Source organism: Hyla sarda, chromosome 10 (genome assembly GCF_029499605.1).
Source record: "Hyla sarda isolate aHylSar1 chromosome 10, aHylSar1.hap1, whole genome shotgun sequence".
Classification (NCBI taxonomy): domain Eukaryota; kingdom Metazoa; phylum Chordata; class Amphibia; order Anura; family Hylidae; genus Hyla; species Hyla sarda.
The window spans coordinates 33,184,154-33,202,261 of NC_079198.1; the positions used below are offsets into that span (position 1 = coordinate 33,184,154).

The following is an 18,108-nucleotide window of genomic DNA, read 5'->3' on the forward strand; positions in this document are numbered from 1 at the left end:
TACTGGTGTGGTTCTGTCTGGCTGCTATCGGTCTCATGTCTTCCTTTCCATTTGCAGTGAGGGTGCTCTCAGTTTCACCTCAGCTGTTCTCTCCAGCAGTCTCTGCTTTGGGTGTTTCAGGCCCTTTCTCCTGTGACTCTTCTGTTTCAGCTGCCTTTGACTCCTCGAGGTTCTGCGACAGTTACGGTTGCAGCATGTCAATTCTCCTGCTTGTTGACTGTTGGTTGTTCCGTGCCTGGATGACGGCCTTGGTGGGCAACCTCCTGCATCCAGACCGTGCCTTCTGTTCTGGCGCTATCTAACTTCGGCTGGACTAGCACCTCAGCTGGGTCCGGTCAGAGCACCTCAGAGTTCTCCGGTCAGTTCTGACCGTTGGGGTTCAGTGCTGGTTCTGACTTGTCTGTCCTCCTTTCTCTTGTCTGCGAGTGCTGGGCGGCACAGTGATTCCAGTGGTAGCAGGGCCTGTTCCTCTGCCCGCTTTTCTCTTCTAGGGCAGTGGTCCTCAACCTGGGGTACAAGTACCCCCAGGGGTAGTTAGCAGTTCTCCATGGGGTACTTGAAAAAAAAATCAGTAATGGCAGCTACTGGTTACTGGTCTGGACCACTTTGAAAAAAATTATAGGATGACGTCACTGCACCGAGGAGCAGAGCAGGAGGACAGCAAAGGGAAAGCGCGGGCACTGGGCTGCTATGGGCAGTAACTACCATCAGCTTTGTTGCTCCACTGTCCCTGCAGACTAGGGACCTACTGCTATGTGCCATAGCAATAGGTCCCCAGACCAGAGGAGCAGTGGAGCACCAAAGCGGGATAGTATGGTGGCCTACAACTATGTATGGGGGCAGTTTGAGGGCCTACATCTATATTTGGGGGCACAGAGGGGGTATGCAAAGCGGGTACTATTACTGTGTGTGACAATAAACATGGGGAGTTTGTAAATAAGTGGGTATTGTACTGCAGAAAGGAGCCTAAAATGTTTGTTTCGCTGGTTCTGTGGAGAAGCCTTCTATGGGAGAAATCTTATCTGGTGGTCTAGGCCAGATAGTGAAGAAAAGAAAAATAAATAACTCCGGTTAGAGAAGACGTCACCTGTAAATCAGGGGACTGGGGAGATAGCGTGAGCAACATGAGGCATGTTATAGAGGAAAGTAAAGCATATGAATTATAATATAATCATTACAAAATGTCTCTAATATGGGGGTAATTTTTTTGGGGAATGGGCTGTCAAGGGGTTCTCAATCAAAAAAGGTTGAGAACCACTGTTCTAGGGTATAGGACTCCTTCCCTTTGCGGTTCTAGACTCGTTTGGGACTCTCTCCCTCATGGTTCTACCTTTTCAGGGCCTTCTTGCATTGAGCTGCCTTTCAGGTAACTGTTCCTTGTCTCGTTCTCCAGGTTGGTTTTCCTGATACTTGGTGGTTTTTTGGTCTCCCTCCACCTCTCCGACTCCGGTTTCTGTCTGGGCACATGTCGCCTGAGGTGTTTCGCTCCGACTTTGCTCGATATCAGCTGGTACGGGACTCTGAGTTCCCTTTTTTCCAGATCTGGGAAACTGGTTCTGATGACGGCTGCTCCGGTGTTGCTGGACAGACCTTGCCTTCTCTCTGGTCGGTTTGCATACCTTCGCCTCTCTTGGGGATGTGCGGACCTTGTGGCCGAGGGCCTTTAGGTCATCCAGGTTCCCCTGTCTGATAAATATGCGCTTCCTAGACAGGCATAGTCCTTTCTGTCGTGTACTTCTCCCCACCTTTCCGGCATACTCTTTGAGTATTCTTTTCAACCCGGTTTGCCGTGGGGTGGTTTTGGGACTGTGGCTTCGGTACCTGGGCCTCTCAGTCTGGTTGTCGGCAATGTGGTCCATGCCCTAGCCTCTTCCTGGCCGACTGGTCCCTGCGCCCAAGTCTGGACGCGGGTCTTCTGTTGTATTTCTCTTCATCCTTTCCAGCGGCTTCTAGTTTGAGCGTGCTCCTGACATTGAGGCTGGCCTCCTTGCAGGGCTTTCCTTTTGAGCTTCTCAAGCTAGTTCATCTTATGGCAGTTGGCTTTTCCTCGCCATGTTTCCTTGGCTTGGATGTATCTCTTAATGGGGTTAATATGTCACTATCTTCCTCGTTTTGGTCAGGCCTTGGTAGCCCTGCGTATTGTTTCTTTTCGACGGAAGTCAATTCCACTCTCCTGCCAGTACATTTTTGGGTTCAGCGGACCTCCATGGCGACCATTTCTCCTCGCATTTGTCCGTTTGTCGGACCAGCTCTGGCCGGCTTCTTACATGACAGTGGGCTCAGCCTATCACCAGCCGGGGCGGGACATCACTACGGCCGGTGATACGCCGACGGCTCTGCGGTGTCCCCGTCCCCAGGAAGTGGAATGACATCACCGTGAGGCCTGTGCCAGGCCAACGGGGCTCGTAGGAAGGTATGTATGAGTTGTTGTTTTTTTTGTTTGTTTTTTTGAGGCATATGTAAAAGTGTACCACTACAGTTGTCCTTTAATGCTGATACACTTTAGCACATTCTGTAATGTAATATTGACTGTTATGCAAAATCTCTCCATCAACCTTTATACAGATCAATACAAGTTCTTGTTGTCAACAAACAGGTTGGACAGAATGTGCTGTTAAAGTTGTTGAACCATTCCCACATTCTGACTGAGGCTCTGCTTCTTTTTCTAATTTTTCACCTTGTTTGAAGATCTTGTAGTAAATTTGAGTAGCCATATTAGTCCAGTGATGCAGATGCAAATCAAAAAACATTTTTTTTATTTGCATTTGAAGATCTTGAAAGACACAAATGTCATAAATCTATCTTTTTCCAGTGAGACATGACCATTTATATCTATGTTGGAGGTTGCGTTAAATTTGGTGGGGAAAGTTATACATGGTTTTCTGCTTAAATAGAGCCTGTGCCCGCTATGAATATTTTTACTTCAGCCCTGTATACATCTATTTTTTATTTTTGAAAGCCGGATAAAATGACAAAAAAAAAGTTGTTGGGAAAAATGTACAGCAAATGTACAGTCAAATGACAGACCCCATTATAAGACCCAGCTTATTTTGTGATTGATCTGTCACTTTTGTCATTTTAATGGAGATGTTCAAAGTTTGGGATTTTTTTTCTTCATCCAAAGGCTACTTTCACACTGCCACTGAGCCCCGCCCTTAAACAGCCGTTAGGTCTTTTTTTTTTTCCAGTCTTTAACGGCTGTTATTGGGACAGGGCCCGATGGATCCCATTTACTATAATGCCCTAACGGCAGTGTGAAAGAAGTCTAAGGCTGGGTTCACACCACGTTTTGTTAAATATGGCTCCCGTATACGGTTGTGAGGAGGGGGCGGGGCTTAATCGTGGCGCCCACACTGCCGCATTCGGGAACCGTATTTAATGTATGTCTATGAGCCGACCGGAGTGAACCGCAGCCTCCGGTCGGCTTAGTTTTCGGCCGTATGCTGTTTCCCGACCGCAGGCAAAAACGTGGTCGACCGGAGGCTGCGGTTCACTCCGGTTGGCTCATAGACATACATTAACCCCTTAAGGACTCAGCCCATTTTGGCCTTAAGGACTCAGACAATTTAATTTTTACGTTTTCATTTTTTCCTCCTCGCCTTCTAAAAATCATAACTCTTTTATATTTTCATCCACAGACTAGTATGAGGCCTTGTTTTTTGCGAGACCAGTTGTCCTTTGTAATGACATCACTCATTATATCATAAAATGTATGGCGCAACCAAAAAACACTATTTTTGTGGGGAAATTAAAACGAAAAACGCAATTTTGCTAATTTTGGAAGGTTTTGTTTTCACGCCGTACAATTTATGGAAAAAATTACATGTGTTCTTTATTCTGAGGGTCAATACGATTAAAATGATACCCATTATTATATACTTTTATATTATTGTTGCGCTTAAAAAAAATCACAAACTTTTTAACCAAATTAGTACGTTTATAATCCCTTTATTTTGATGACCTCTAACTTTTTTATTTTTCCGTATAAGCGGCGGTATGGGGGCTAATTTTTTGCGCCATGATCTGTACTTTTTTTTGATACCACATTTGCATATAAAAAACTTTTAATACATTTTTTATAATTTATTTTTTAATAAAATGTATTAAAAAAGTAGGAATTTTTGACTTTTTTTTTTTTTTTTTCGTTCACGCCGTTCACCGTACGGGATCATTAACATTTTATTTTAATAGTTCGGACATTTACGCACGCGGCGATACCAAATATGTCTATAAAAAATGTTTTGTATGCTTTTTGGGGGTAAAATAGGAAAAAACTGACGTTTTACTTTTTTATTGGGGGAGGGGATTTTTCACTTTTTTTTTACTTTTACATTTTTTAACATTTTTTTTTACACTTGAATAGTCCCCATAGGGGACTATTCATAGCAATACCATGATTGTTAATACTGATCTGTTCTATGTATAGGACATAGAACAGATCAGTATTATCGGTCATCTCCTGCTCTGGTCTGCTCGATCACAGACCAGAGCAGGAGACGACGGGAGCCGCACGGAGGAAGGAGAGGGGACCTCCGTGCGGCGTTATGAATGATCGGATCCCCGCAGCAGCGCTGCGGGCGATCCGATCGTTCATTTAAATCGCAAACTGCCGCAGATGCCGGGATCTGTATTGATCCCGGCACCTGAGGGGTTAATGGCGGACGCCCGCGAGATCGCGGGCGTCGGCCATTGCCGGCGGGTCCCTGGCTGCGATCAGCAGCCGGGATCAGCCGCGCATGACACGGGCATCGCTCCGATGCCCGCGGTTATGCTTAGGACGTAAATGTACGTCCTGGTGCGTTAAGTACCACCTCACCAGGACGTACATTTACGTCCTGCGTCCTTAAGGGGTTAAATACGGTTCCCGAATACGGCTGAGTGCGGGCGCCACGATTAAGCCCCGCCCCCTCCTCCCAACAAAACGTGGTGTGAACCCAGCCTATCTCTGCTTTTTAATTCTTCATAACTTAGTTCCTGACCTGTTTGGTTAGCTCCTTGATCTTCTTGCTCCTGATCAGTAATGCTCTCTAACAAACTATGAGACCATCACAGAACAGGTGTATTTGTATTGATATTAAAGGGGTACTCCACTGGCCAGCGTTCGGAACATTTAGTTCCGAACACTGTGTGCGCGCTGCCGGGTCACCACGCCCCTCGTGACGTCAAGCCCCACCTCCTCATTGCAAGTCTATGGGAGTCTCCCTTAGACTTGCATTTAGGGGGTGGGGCTTGACGTCACGAGGGGGCTTGTTCGACCCCCGTAGCATGTGGTCATCATTCGGAACTAGATGTTCTGAATGCTGGCCAGTATAGTTACCCCTTTAAAATGCAGACAGAGGGAACCCTATTTACTAAGTATGAGACTTCCAGGTCGGACTTTTGAAGGCAATTAGTTACACTAGATCTTTGTTAGGGGTTTTACAATAAAGGAGTTGAATGCATATGCACTCAACATTGTTCAGATTTTATTTGTAAATAATTTTTAAATCCATTTAATGTTTTCCCCCACTTCCAAATGATGGACTATTTTGTGTTGGTCTGTTACATAAAATTACAATAAAATAAATTTGAATCTGTGGTTAATACTTATGCAAGGCACTGTATATAAGGTCTTATGGCTCACAATGCATATCAAAGCTAAAACCAAGCCATGAGGTGGAAAAAACTGGCTATAGAGCTCAGGATTGTGAGAAGGCACTGATCTAGAGAAGGGTACAAAATATTTCTGCTGCACTGAAAGTTCTTAAGAGCTCAAATGCGTCTTTAATTCTAAGGCTGCTTTCACACTATAAAGTTTCTCCGTTTTAAAGAGCTGTTATAATGTCTCTTAATGAAAACCCTTAAAAACGGGATTAAATGGCCATTACAAAATCCCATACGGCCATTACAAAATCCCATTAAAGTCTATGGGATTTTTACATTATCAGTTTTAACCTGTCATAGCGGACATTATTTTGTGATGGAAGAAAAATAGTGCATGTGTTAAAACGGATAATGTAAAAATCCCTTAGACTTTAATGGGATTTTGTAACGGCCGTATGGGATTTTGTAACGGCCGTTTAATCCCCGTTTTCAAGGGTTTTCATTACGAGACATTATACAATCTCTTTATAGTGTGAAAGCAGTCTTAAGTGGAATTCTGGAATGGCCAGGATTCTTCCTTGAGGTGGCAGCCCCACTTAACTGTGTAATCTGGGGAGAATGGCCTTGGTAAGAGAGATGACCAAGAACCCATAGGTCACTCTGGCACATTCTGCTGTCTGATTGGGACTGCGGAATCTCATTCAAATCAATTTTAAGTAAATTCTGCAGAATTCTGCACGTAAATTACGCCGTGTGAACATACCCTTAAAACAAAACCCCAGCAAAACAATTCAAATGTGTGAAACTGATTTCCATTTGCAGAAATTTTGGCAACAGATCTGTCGCATATGATATTCCCTTAAGGATGTGGCTTGTTTTAGCTTACAGGACACATGTTTTCCATTTTTGCCCCTTCCTTTGTGATGCAGTAATTCCTGTTATACTAGATTTTTCCTGACAACCCATTTAAGAGCATACCGGTAATAGGTGAATTTTCTCTGTAAGGCTAGGTTCCGACTGAGGAGTCTCCGGCTGGAATTATTCCAATTTGAGATTATGAGAGCGGCCACTGCCAACTGAACCAGTTGGTGCCAGGATTGCGTGACCATTGTGGATTCCACCGAAATATTAATCAAGATCATTCTTTCAGTGGCAGAATTTTGGTGGATATTTCGTATTGTTCCCTGTGCAGTGGAACCCCATTGACAGAAATCAAATTCTGCTGTACCAGAATTTCTGTAGTATCAAAACAGGATGACCGTGAATTCAGGAGTTAGTCCGGCGCTGAGAGGAACCATCAGGGAGCCAGATAAAATCAATGGATTTATTGGATGCAACGCGTGCGCATGCGCAGCGAAACGCGTTGCATCCAATAAATCCATTGATTTTATCTGGCTCCCTGATGGTTCCTCTCTGCGCCGGACTAACTCCTGAATTTACGGTCATCCTGTTTTGATTCTACTTCTACCCAGGAGGGCTGCAGTGGACCTATACATATATTCATTCTTTACTTTACCTTGTTGTGTGTTTGGCGCACAACCAACTCTGGCAAGCGGCTTGGGAATTACCGTCCCCTTCCCCCACTAACAAGACTTGCTGATCCCGCACATGAGGCGCCTTCCTCCCTCTCTCTAGAATTTCTGTAGTGTGAACCTAGCCTAACAGCTTGCAGCAGTGGTGCAGATTGTGCCTAATTTCTGTTTTTGAACTAAAAGTAAGTAGTGTACAACTGGGCTAAATATCACAAGTTTTTCTCCATTTATTTTTATTAGCTTTTTCAGAAAACTAGGCAAACATGGTGCAATTTTACTGCGCAAATTGCGATAAAATAGCACAATTTAGCTATAACGTCACTTAAATTTAAACACAGAATACTGCACTGTGTGCACAAAGCCTGAAAATCTGCAAATGAAATATATTGTATTGTTAACGTAACAGTTTCTGGAAATGGATCTGTTTTGTGTAGTTTTGAAAGTTGGAGTTTCTATCGCCATTTTATGGTATTTATGACGTACAGTGTCCTTTAACTGGAAGAGTTAATTATTCCAAGTGCCTCGCACTTTTGCCATTTGAGAAGGGCAGAGCGCCAGCCCCCAGAGCTGCACAGCTCAGCACGTTTTATATTTAGCCAGTGCATTTCATGTGTTGTGTTCTGCTCCCAACTTGCAGCAGAGACCACAGAAGAAGTTACCGAGCAGGTAGTGCAGCCTGTAATGTCTGAATGAATGGAGGGCTGTAATGGGCTTATTGATTTACAATGAATGAATGTGTTAATGCTATAACAATCTTTCAGATCTTCATCTTTTGGCTTCTTTCTAAACAAATTACATTACAGATCATTTTTGTCTATGTGGTCTCAAGGGTTATCTCCATAGGATATTATTTAATTGGGGGGGGGGGGGGGGGGGTGGAATGACTTCTTGGAAGCACCGCATCCCCTACATTGTTCACCCAAGCGCATTGCAACTCATCTACATTGTACTTTGTAATGACATCAGTCATTTTACCCATAAAATCTGCGATGAAACGGAAAAAAAAAATCATTGTGCGACAAAATTGAAGAAAAAACACAATTCTGTAACTTTTGGGGGCTTCCGTTTCTACGCAGTACATTATTCGGTAAAAATGACACCTTCTCTTTATTCTGTAGGTCCATACAATTAAAATGATACCCTACTTGTATAGGTTTGATTTTGTCGTACTTCTGGAAAAAAATAACTACATGCAGAAAAATGTATACGTTTAAAATTGTCATCTTCTGACCCCTATAACTTTTTTGTTTTTCTGCATATGGGGCGGTATGAGGACTCATTTATTGCGCCGTGATCTGAAGTTTTTAGTGGTACCATTTTTGTATTGATCAGACTTTTGATAACTTTTTATTCATTTTTTCATGATATAAAAAGCGAACAAAAATACGCTATTTTGGACTCTGGAATTATTTTGTGCGTACGCCATTGACCGTGCTGTTTAATTAATAATATATTTTGTAAGGACTAGACAGTCTTTTACAATATTTTGTTGGCAGACTTTGACGGGGCACACTGTTGGACTAATAGAAGCAGAATGTTTGTTTAAACAAATTGTCCTGACATCTAGGACGTTCTGATCAAATTGTTAGGATTAGTGAGAACATGAGGCTCTAGGTGGCCCAGATTGACCACCAGTAGAAAAGATCACTTGTTCCTCACACAAGCACAAGCAGCTTCCACGGTTTCTTTGTCCATAATCCACACACAGGTAGTACCTTCATTCCATACCCCTGTCTCTTCATCACGCACCCCTTTCTCTGCCCGAACCATTTCCAAGCACTAAGCAGAAGGAAATTTGGTGTAATGGCGCCTATTACGTGTGCTGCCAGTGATAGCCAGCCACTGTTGCTCTTGTTTGCAGTGGTGTAATAAACAAGAAACCTGGACTGCCATGAACTAGAAATGTATTGTCTGTAGCAATAAATCCAGATGAATCCATGTTTGTGATTTCATCACGTTCGTGTATTGAGGCCGCATGCTGAGCACTTCAGTCCTTCCTTTACTCTGAAGCATCACACAACAACTGTGAGTGTGAAGGATCTACAGGCCCAGCGGCAACATCTGTGGGAAAGTGTGCTACAGGATGCCATAGGGCACCTATATGCCTTCATACCCAACCTATCCAGGTGAGAGGTGGGCCAACAGGGTATAGGAGCCTCTGTTCAGTTGTGCTGTTTTCTTCAATAAACCTATTTTTTTGCTCAAATGACATATATCATCATTATAATAACACATATAAAGTTTAAAGGGGTTATCCAGGATTTTTTTTTTATTATATATCAACTGGCTCCAGAAAGTTAAACAGATTTGTAAATTACTTCTATTAAAAAATCTTAATCCTTTCAGTACTTATGAGCTGCTGAAGTTGGGTAGTTCTTTTCTATTTAAGTGCTCTCTGATGACACGTGTCTCGGAAACCGCCCAGTTTAGAAGCAAATCCCTATAGCAAACCTCTTCTACTCTGTGCAGTTCCCAAGACAAGCAGAGATGTCAGCAGAGAGCACTGTTGCCAGACAGAAAACAACAACTTAAAGGGGTATTCCAGGCCAAAACTTTTTTTTATATATCAACTGGCTCCAGAAAGTTAAACAGATTTGTAAATTACTTCTATTAAAAAATCTTAATCCTTCCAATTGTTATTAGCTTCTGAAGTTGAGTTGTTGTTTTCTGTCTAACTGCTCTCTGATGACTCACGTCCCGGGAGCTGTGCAGTTCCTATGGGGATATTCTCCCATCAAGCACAGCTCCCGGGACGTGACATCATCATTGAGCAGTTAGACAGAAAACTTCAGAAGCTAATAACTATTGGAAGGATTAAGATTTTTTAATAGAAGTAATTTACAAATCTGTTAAAATTTCCGGAGCCAGTTGATATATATATAAAAAAAGGTTTTGCCTGGAATACCCCTTTAACTTCAGAAGCTGATAATTATTGAAAGGATTAAGATGGCAAGGTGTTGTGACCCTGACTGATCTGTTTGACATGCCTGCGTGAGATGTCAGAAGCTAATTTTTTTATAATGCTTAATGGAAGAAGTGTTAGGGAATGCTTTGCATCAGGGTTTATGGATGAGGATAAGGCTGGGTCCACACTACGTTTTGTCCCATACGGGAGCGCATACGGCAGGAGGGAGCTAAAAGCTCGCGCTCCCGTATGCAACCGTATGGTTGACCACGGTTTTAGGTCCGGTTGTAAAAGCGCATACGGCGCAAAAATGAGCCGACCGGACCGAACGTTTCACTCCGGTCGGCTCATTGAAATGAATGACATACGGGAGCGCATACGGTCACATACGGGAGCGCGAGCTTTTAGCTCCCCCCTGCCGTATGCGCTCCCGTATGGGACAAAACGTAGTGTGGACCCAGCCTAAGCCATGCAGTTTAAAAATAATATGGCAGGCCCCAAAAAGCTAATTTTTGGATACACTGGGACTAATCTATCCACATTTTCTAAAGTAAAACGTAGCCTTGTGGACAGTAAGTGCTCAAAACTGTTTTTGTTTTGTAAGGGCAGCAAAGCCAGTTTTCAGTCAGCCATTTTAATAAATGAGGCCCATTGTATGCACAGGATTTGTTGCTGTATTAGGCTGGGTTCCCACTACGTTTTCTCCCATACGGGAGCGCATACGGCAGGGGAGAGCTAAAACCTCGCGCTCCCGTATGCCTTCCTATGTGCTCCCGTAACTCATTCATTTCATTGAGCCGGCCGGGGTGAAACGTTCGGTCCGGTCGGCTCATTTTTGCACCGTATGCGCTTTTACAACCGGACCTCAAACCATGGTTGACCACAGTTTTAGGTCTGTGGAAAAAGCGCATACGGCGCAAAAATGAGCGCAAGGTTTTAGCTCCCCCCTGCCACATGTGCTCCTGTATGGGGAAAACGTGATGTGAACCAGCCTTACTGGAGCCTCTGATACTTAAAAAAATTGTATATGTGAACCCAGCCTTATGCGTGCTATCCTGTTATAGCAGCTGTACTTGTCTGGACATTGTGAGGGTCAATCTTGGCTGTAAATGTGGTTTGTACATTAGAACCTTGTCAGAGGTCAAACCTTGTAAATTTTGTTTTGCTGTTTTTTTCACCTTTGTCTACATAAGGCCCATCTGCCCATAGGGAGAAAAACACCTTCTGGAATGTGTCCATATACAGCGCATTCACTTTCAACTTTTACAACATGGTTTACTCTTAAGTTTTGAGTGTTAGATAACATGGGTAATGATTCTCAAAATAAACGTTGCCTGCTTACTTAGTGACTGTATTTGTCTGTTTCACTAAATTATTTGTTTTGTTTGTGAAATACAAAAGCATAGTCTAGGAAGACTGTAGGGCAAGGGCATGAGCCCAAAGTGCGCGTGCCAACAATACTAATGGACAGCAACATATATCATTTTCATTGCTTTGGACTAATAGGTGGAATACTTTATTCCCATATTACTAGTAGCAGGAAATCATCCTTGTACTCTTATTTATTTATATTTTGGAGGTGTTCCGAAGTTTTTTTTTTCTTTCTTTCAGAAAAGGCCAAATTAATACAGGCACAATATATTATTATAAGGTGTCGCCTTATTTTAGGCAGGATGTTTTAAAAAATATAAATAAAATGTAAAAAATACAGCGAGTAATGGTTCCTATTTTCCATTTAAATCAATGGGGGCATTTTACATGCATATTTTAGTACATAGTATGTCACAAAATATGTGTAAAAAATCGCTCTATGCACCATAGTAAGAGAATAATAATAATAAACCTCCCCCAGGGTGTCTGCTTACTCCTTTGAGTTGGATGCATGGGGGATGTTTTTGTCCTATGCCCTCTAACTTGGAACAGCTTTCTTAGAAGTTTTATGCTCTGAGCACTTGTTATTTGCTGTTGTGTCCTATTTACACTCACTCTGCATGTTTCAGTGACTTGTTTCCTTTCTTCCTATCCCTGCAGGGCAACTTGTGTGTGACACCTCCAGGTTAATCATTGGCCCAGAAGAGATATAACTCCTACCTGAAAGAGAACAGGGAAAAAACTCATAGCTCAGCAGAACCAAGAGATTGACAGAAGCATTCCCCCTCCTCCGACTGTCTCGGGGCTCACACTGTGGCTTGTTTTCTTACTGGGAATCCCTTTAGCATATGTGAGCTGTGCTGATCTATATATATATATAGTTCTGCTGGAATTGTGCTTGCTCTGCCATTTTTAAATGCAGCATTGGTTTTAAGCCTCTAAGATCATCCTGTGGACACAAGGCAAGATGGGCGCACAAGGGCAGGGATATGGCTACTACAGGACAGTCATATTTGGGGCCATGTTTGTGGGCTACAGCTTGTATTACTTCAATCGAAAGACCTTCTCTTTTGTCATGCCATCTGTTATGCAGGAAATAAAACTAGACAAGGATGATTTGGGTAAGTGACCTTTGCTTTACTTCATACCATACAACGTGCATAGAGTCATTAATTCTCGGTATGTGACTGCTTACACTGTATATGTAACAGGGCTAGTCCTCTGAGCAAGCATAAAGTGAAGGTGTTACTCACATTTCATTTTATTTTTTATTCATTTCATGTAAATTATAAGAGCAAAATTCATATTGAAGAATAAAGAGCTGAATTTTGGGAGTGTGATCAATTGGTGATTGTGCCTTCTTTCATGCCATCCACAGGGTCAGTAAATTGATCAGAGCATGCTGGGAAATGTCTCTACCACTGATGCTCTTCTTGGCAATTACTAAACTTGTTCCCACTTTCAGACACACGATGAAATAAGGATAACCTGGTTCTATGCCTCTAGTATTTTATTTGTTAACAATTAAGGAAGACGTTCCTCCGTGGAATTTCCACAGCGGAAAATCTGCATCAGAAGGTGAGCATGCATTAAAGTGGGATGATCCCCATGGCTAATGCCGCGCACATCACCTATCGTGGCATTCATTTTTTAGACATAGAATGTGTCGGCAGATAAGAATCATTTGGCCCATCTAGTCAGCCCAATAATCTGAATACTATGAATAGTCCTCGGCCCTATCGTATATGAAGGATAGCCTTATGCTTATCCCATGCATGCTTAAACCCCACTGTAAATACAAAAAAGAATATCTGGATTGCACCACTGATTAAGAAAGCCTAATGAGGGTAATGAAACAACCAGCACTGTGCAGATATCCAAAGTATGCTGTAAAGTTAATAGAAAACACAATATCAAACGTGGAGAAGAGTACGGGAATGCCGCCGAGCTTCCTGCACTCACCGCTATAGCTTCCAAAGGTATGCTCCTAGACGACTTCCTCCAGCGGGGACTCGAGGGGAGCACCCCTGTCATCTAGAGTCCCCGCTGGAGGAAGTAGTCTAGGAGCATACCTTTGGAAGCTGTAGCGGTGAGTGCAGGAAGCTCGACGGCATTGCCGTACTCTTCTCCACGTTTAAACTCCACTGTATTTGCAGCTACCACTTCTGCAGGAAGGCTATTCCATGCATCCACTACTCTCTCAGTAAAGTAATACTTCCTGATATTACTGCAGAAACCTTTGACCCACTAATTTAATACTATGTCCTCTTGTAGTTTTTCTTCTTTTAAATATACTCTCCTCCTTTACCGTGTTGATTCTCTTTCTGTATATAAAAGTCTCTATCATATCCCCTCTGTCTCTTCTTTCTTCTATACATGTTAAGGTCCTTTAACCTTTCCTGGTAAGTTTTAATCTGCAATCCATGTACTAGTTTAGTATCTTCTCTGAACTCTCTCTAGAGTATCTATATCCTTTTGGAGATGGCCTCCAGTACTGCGCACAATACTCCAAGTGAGGTCTCACCAGTCTTCTGTACAGCGGCATGAGCACTTCTCTCTTTCTACTGCTTATACCTCTCCCTATACATCCAAGCATTCTGCTAGCATTTCCTGCTGCTCTATTACATTGTCTTCCTACCTTTAAGTCTTCTGAAATAATTACTCCTAAATCCCTCTCCTCAGATACTGAGGTCAGGACTGTGTCAAATATTCTATATCCTGCCTGAGGGTTTTTACACCCCAGGTGCATTATCTTGCTCTTATCCACATTAAATTTCAGTTGCCAGAGTTCTGACCATTCTTCTAGTTTTCCTAAATCATTTTCCATTTGGTATATCCCTCCAGGAACATCAACCCTGTTACATATCTTTGTGTCATCAGCAAAAAGACATACCTTACCATCGAGACTAATGAAGATATTAAACAAAATTGGTCCCAGTACAGATCCCTGAGGTCCCCACTGGTAACAAGACCTTGCTCTGAATATTCTCCATTGACTACAACCCTCTGTTGTCTGTCACTCAGCCACTGCCTAATCCACTCAACAATATGAGAGTCTAAGCTCAATGACTGTAGTTTATTGATAAGTCTTCTATGTGGGACAGTGCCTTACTAAAATCTAGATATGTGACGTCTACTGACCCTCCGACATCTATTATTTTAGTCACCCAGTCAAAAAAATCAATAAGATTTGTTTAACATGCTCTCCCTGAAGTAAACCCATGTTGTTTTTCATCTTGCAATCCATGGGATTTTAGATGTTGCACAATCCTATCCTTTAGTAGGATTTCCATTAATTTCCCCACTATTGATGTCAGGCTTTCTGGCCTGTAGTTGCCTGATTCCTCCCTACTACCTTTCTTGTGAATGGGCACAACATTTGTTAATTTCCAATGTTCCGGGACGACTCCTGTTACCAGTGATTGGTTAAATAAATCTGTTAACTGTTTTGCTAGCTCACCACTAAGCTCTTTTAATAATTTTGGGTGTATCCCATCAGGCCCCTGTGACTTATTTGTCTTCACTTTAGAAAGCAAACGAAGAACCTCTTCCTCTGTAAAGACACATGCATCAAACAATTCATTAGTCTTCCTCCCTTATTGAGGTCCTTTTCCTTCTTTTTCTTCTGTAAAAACTGAACAGAAGTATTCATTAACCCCTTCCCGCAGAATGGCATATATAAACGCCGGGTTGTGCAGTGCGCTCGCGCATCCCGGCGTTTATATATGCCATTCAGTTAACCCGGCGATGCGCAGCATCGCACGGGTTAACTGGCAGAAGTCCCACTGTTTCCAGCAGGGGACAACTTCTGCTTCACCCCCCAGGACCATCCATTGATGGTCCTGGTCAGCGATCACTGTGATTGGTCCCTGTGGACCAATCACAGTGATCTGGGGTGAAAGTTCAGATCCCCCGCACTGCCCGCCCCTGGAAGTCGGGCAGAACGGGGGACGATGGCTGCAGGGGCTCGCAGGGACCTGCGGCATAGGGGGGGAACAGGAGGGGACCGGCGGCCTTACCTGGCGGGACCGAGGAGCAGCGGCAGGACCGGCCACGTGGACGAGCAGCGACGGGACCGGCAGGTAAGTATGTAGTCCTCAGAAGCAGCAGTGAAGATCTTCACTGCTGCTTCTAGGAGTCTGAAAACTACAACTCCCAGCATGCCTAGACAGCCTTTGGCTGTCTGGGCATGCTGGGAGTTGTAGTTTTGCAACATCTGGAGGGCCCCAGTTTGGAGACCATTGTATAATGGTCTCCAATCTGTGCTCTTCCAGCTGTTGCAAAACTACAACTCCCAGCATGCACTGACTGTCCAGGCATGCTGGGAGTTTTAGTTCAGCAACATCTGGCCCTTCAGATGTTGCCGAACTACAACTCCCAGCATGCCCTTCAGCTGTCTGGGCATGCTGGGAGTTGTAGTTTTGCAACAACTGGAGACACACTGGTTGGGAAACATTGTTTCTAACTCAGTGTTTCCTAACCTGTGTGCCTCCAGCTGTTGCAAAACTATAACTCCCAGCATGCACTAACAGACCATGCATGCTGGGAGTTGTAGTTTTGCAACATCTGGAGGGCCCCAGTTTGGAGACCATTGTATAATGGTCTCCAATCTGTGCTCTTCCAGCTGTTGCAAAACTACAACTCCCAGTATGCACTGAATGTCCAGGCATGCTGGGAGTTTTAGTTCAGCAACATCTGGCCCCTCAGATGTTGCCGAACTACAACTCCTAGCATGCCCTTCAGCTGTCTGGGCATGCTGGAAGTTGTAGTTTTGCAACAACTGGAGACACACTGGTTGGGAAACATTGTCTGTTTCTAACTCAGTGTTTCCTAACCTGTGTGCCTCCAGCTGTTGCAAAACTATAACTCCCAGCATGCACTAACAGACCATGCATGCTGGGAGTTGTGGTTTTGCAACAGCTGGTGCACCCCCCCTGTGAATGTACAGGGTACATTCACATGGGTGAGGCTTTTACAGTGGGTTTCTCGCATCTTGAGATGCAGCAAATTTTGCGCTGGGAAACTCGCTGTAATCCCCCGCCCATGTGACTGTACCCTTAAAACACTACACTACACTAACACAAAATAAAATAAAAAGTTAAAAACACTACATATACACATACACCACTGTTTCCAAAGCAGAGCCTCCAGCTGTTGAAAAACGACAACTCCCAGTATTGCCGGACAGCCGTTGACTGTCCACGCATGCTGGGAGTTTTGCAACAGCTGGAGGCACCCTGTTTGGTAATCACTGGCGTAGAATACCCCTATGTCCACCCCTATGCAAATCCCTAATTTAGGCCTCAAATGCACATGGCGCTCTCACTTTGGAGCCCTGTTGTATTTCAGGGCAACAGTTTAGGGCCACATATGGGGTATCGCTGTACTCGGGAGAAATTGCGTTACAAGGTTTGGGGGGGCTTTTTCTTCTTTAACCCTTCATGAAAAGGAAAAGTTGGGGTCTACACCAGAATGTTAGTGTAAAAAAATCAAATTTTTTACACTAACATGCTGATGTTGCCCTATACTTTACATTTTCACAAGAGGTAAAAGGGAAAAAAGCCCCCCAAAATTTGTAACGCAATTTCTCCCGACTACAGAGATACCTCATATGTGAGTGCAAAGTGCTCTGGGGGCGCACAACAAGGCCCAGAAGGGCCATTTGACGTGATTTGCACAGTGGTGGCTCATTGTTACAGCGGTTTTGACAAACGCAAAAAAAACAAAACCCCACATGTGACCCCATTTCGAAAACGACACCCCTCACGGAATGTAATGAGGGGTGCAGTGAGAATTTACCCCCCACAGGTGTCTGACGGATCTTTGGAACAGTGGTCCGTGAAAATGAAAACTTGTACAGCCCACTGTTCCAAAGATCTGTCAGACACCAGTGGGGGGGGGGGAAATGCTCACTGTACCCCTTGTTACGTTCCTCAAGGGGTCTAGTTTCCAAAATGGTATGCCATGTGTTTCTTTTTTTTTTGCTGTTCTGGCACCTTAGGGGCTTCCTAAATGCGACATGCTCCCCGAGCAAAATTTGCTCTCAAAAAGCCAAATATGACTCCTTCTCTTCTGAGCATTGTAGTTCGCCCATAGTGCACTTCAGGTCAACTTATGGGGTACCTCCATACTCAGAAGAGATGGGGTTACAAATTTTGGGGGGTATTTTCTGCTATTAACCCTTGCAAAAATGTGAAATTTGGGGGGGAAACAAACATTTTTGTGGAAATTTTTTTTTTTTTTTTTACATATGCAAAAGTCGTGAAACACCTGTGGGGTAATAAGGCTCACTTTATTCCTTATTACATTCCTCAAGGGGTCTAGTTTCCAAAATGGTATGCCATGTGTTTTTTTTTTGCTGTTCTGGCACCATAGGGGCTTCCTAAATGCGACATGCCCCCCGAGCAAAATTTGCTCTCAAAAAGCCAAATATGACTCCTTCTCTTCTGAGCATTGTAGTTCGCCCATAGTGCACTTCAGGTCAACTTATGGGGTACCTCCATACTCAGAAGAGAAGGGGTTACAAATATTGGGGGGTATTTCCTGCTATTAACCCTTGGAAAAATGTGAAATTTGGGGGGAAACACAAAACACAAAAATTGGGTCTACAAGAACATGCGAGTGTAAAAAATGAAGATTGGGAATTTTCTCCTTAACTTTGCTTCTATTCCTGTGAAACACCTAAAGGGTTAAAATGATGACTGAATGTCATTTTAA

General features: G+C 43.5%; 1 protein-coding gene across 4 annotated transcripts in view; it reads left to right on the forward strand.

The window, feature by feature from the left end:
• SLC37A4 (solute carrier family 37 member 4) overlaps positions 1 to 18,108 on the forward strand; it is a 51,040-nt gene that overhangs the window by 13,321 nt on the left and 19,611 nt on the right. For 3 of the 4 annotated variants that reach the window (XM_056541623.1, XM_056541618.1, XM_056541619.1), the window contains exon 2: positions 12,052 to 12,512. In XM_056541623.1, the coding sequence (XP_056397598.1) occupies positions 12,359 to 12,512 (154 nt within the window). In that variant the 5' untranslated portion in view covers positions 12,052 to 12,358. Of the gene's footprint in view, positions 1 to 7,742; positions 7,782 to 12,051; positions 12,513 to 18,108 lie in introns of those variants that run through there. The other variant, XM_056541622.1, reaches the window with a different exon arrangement.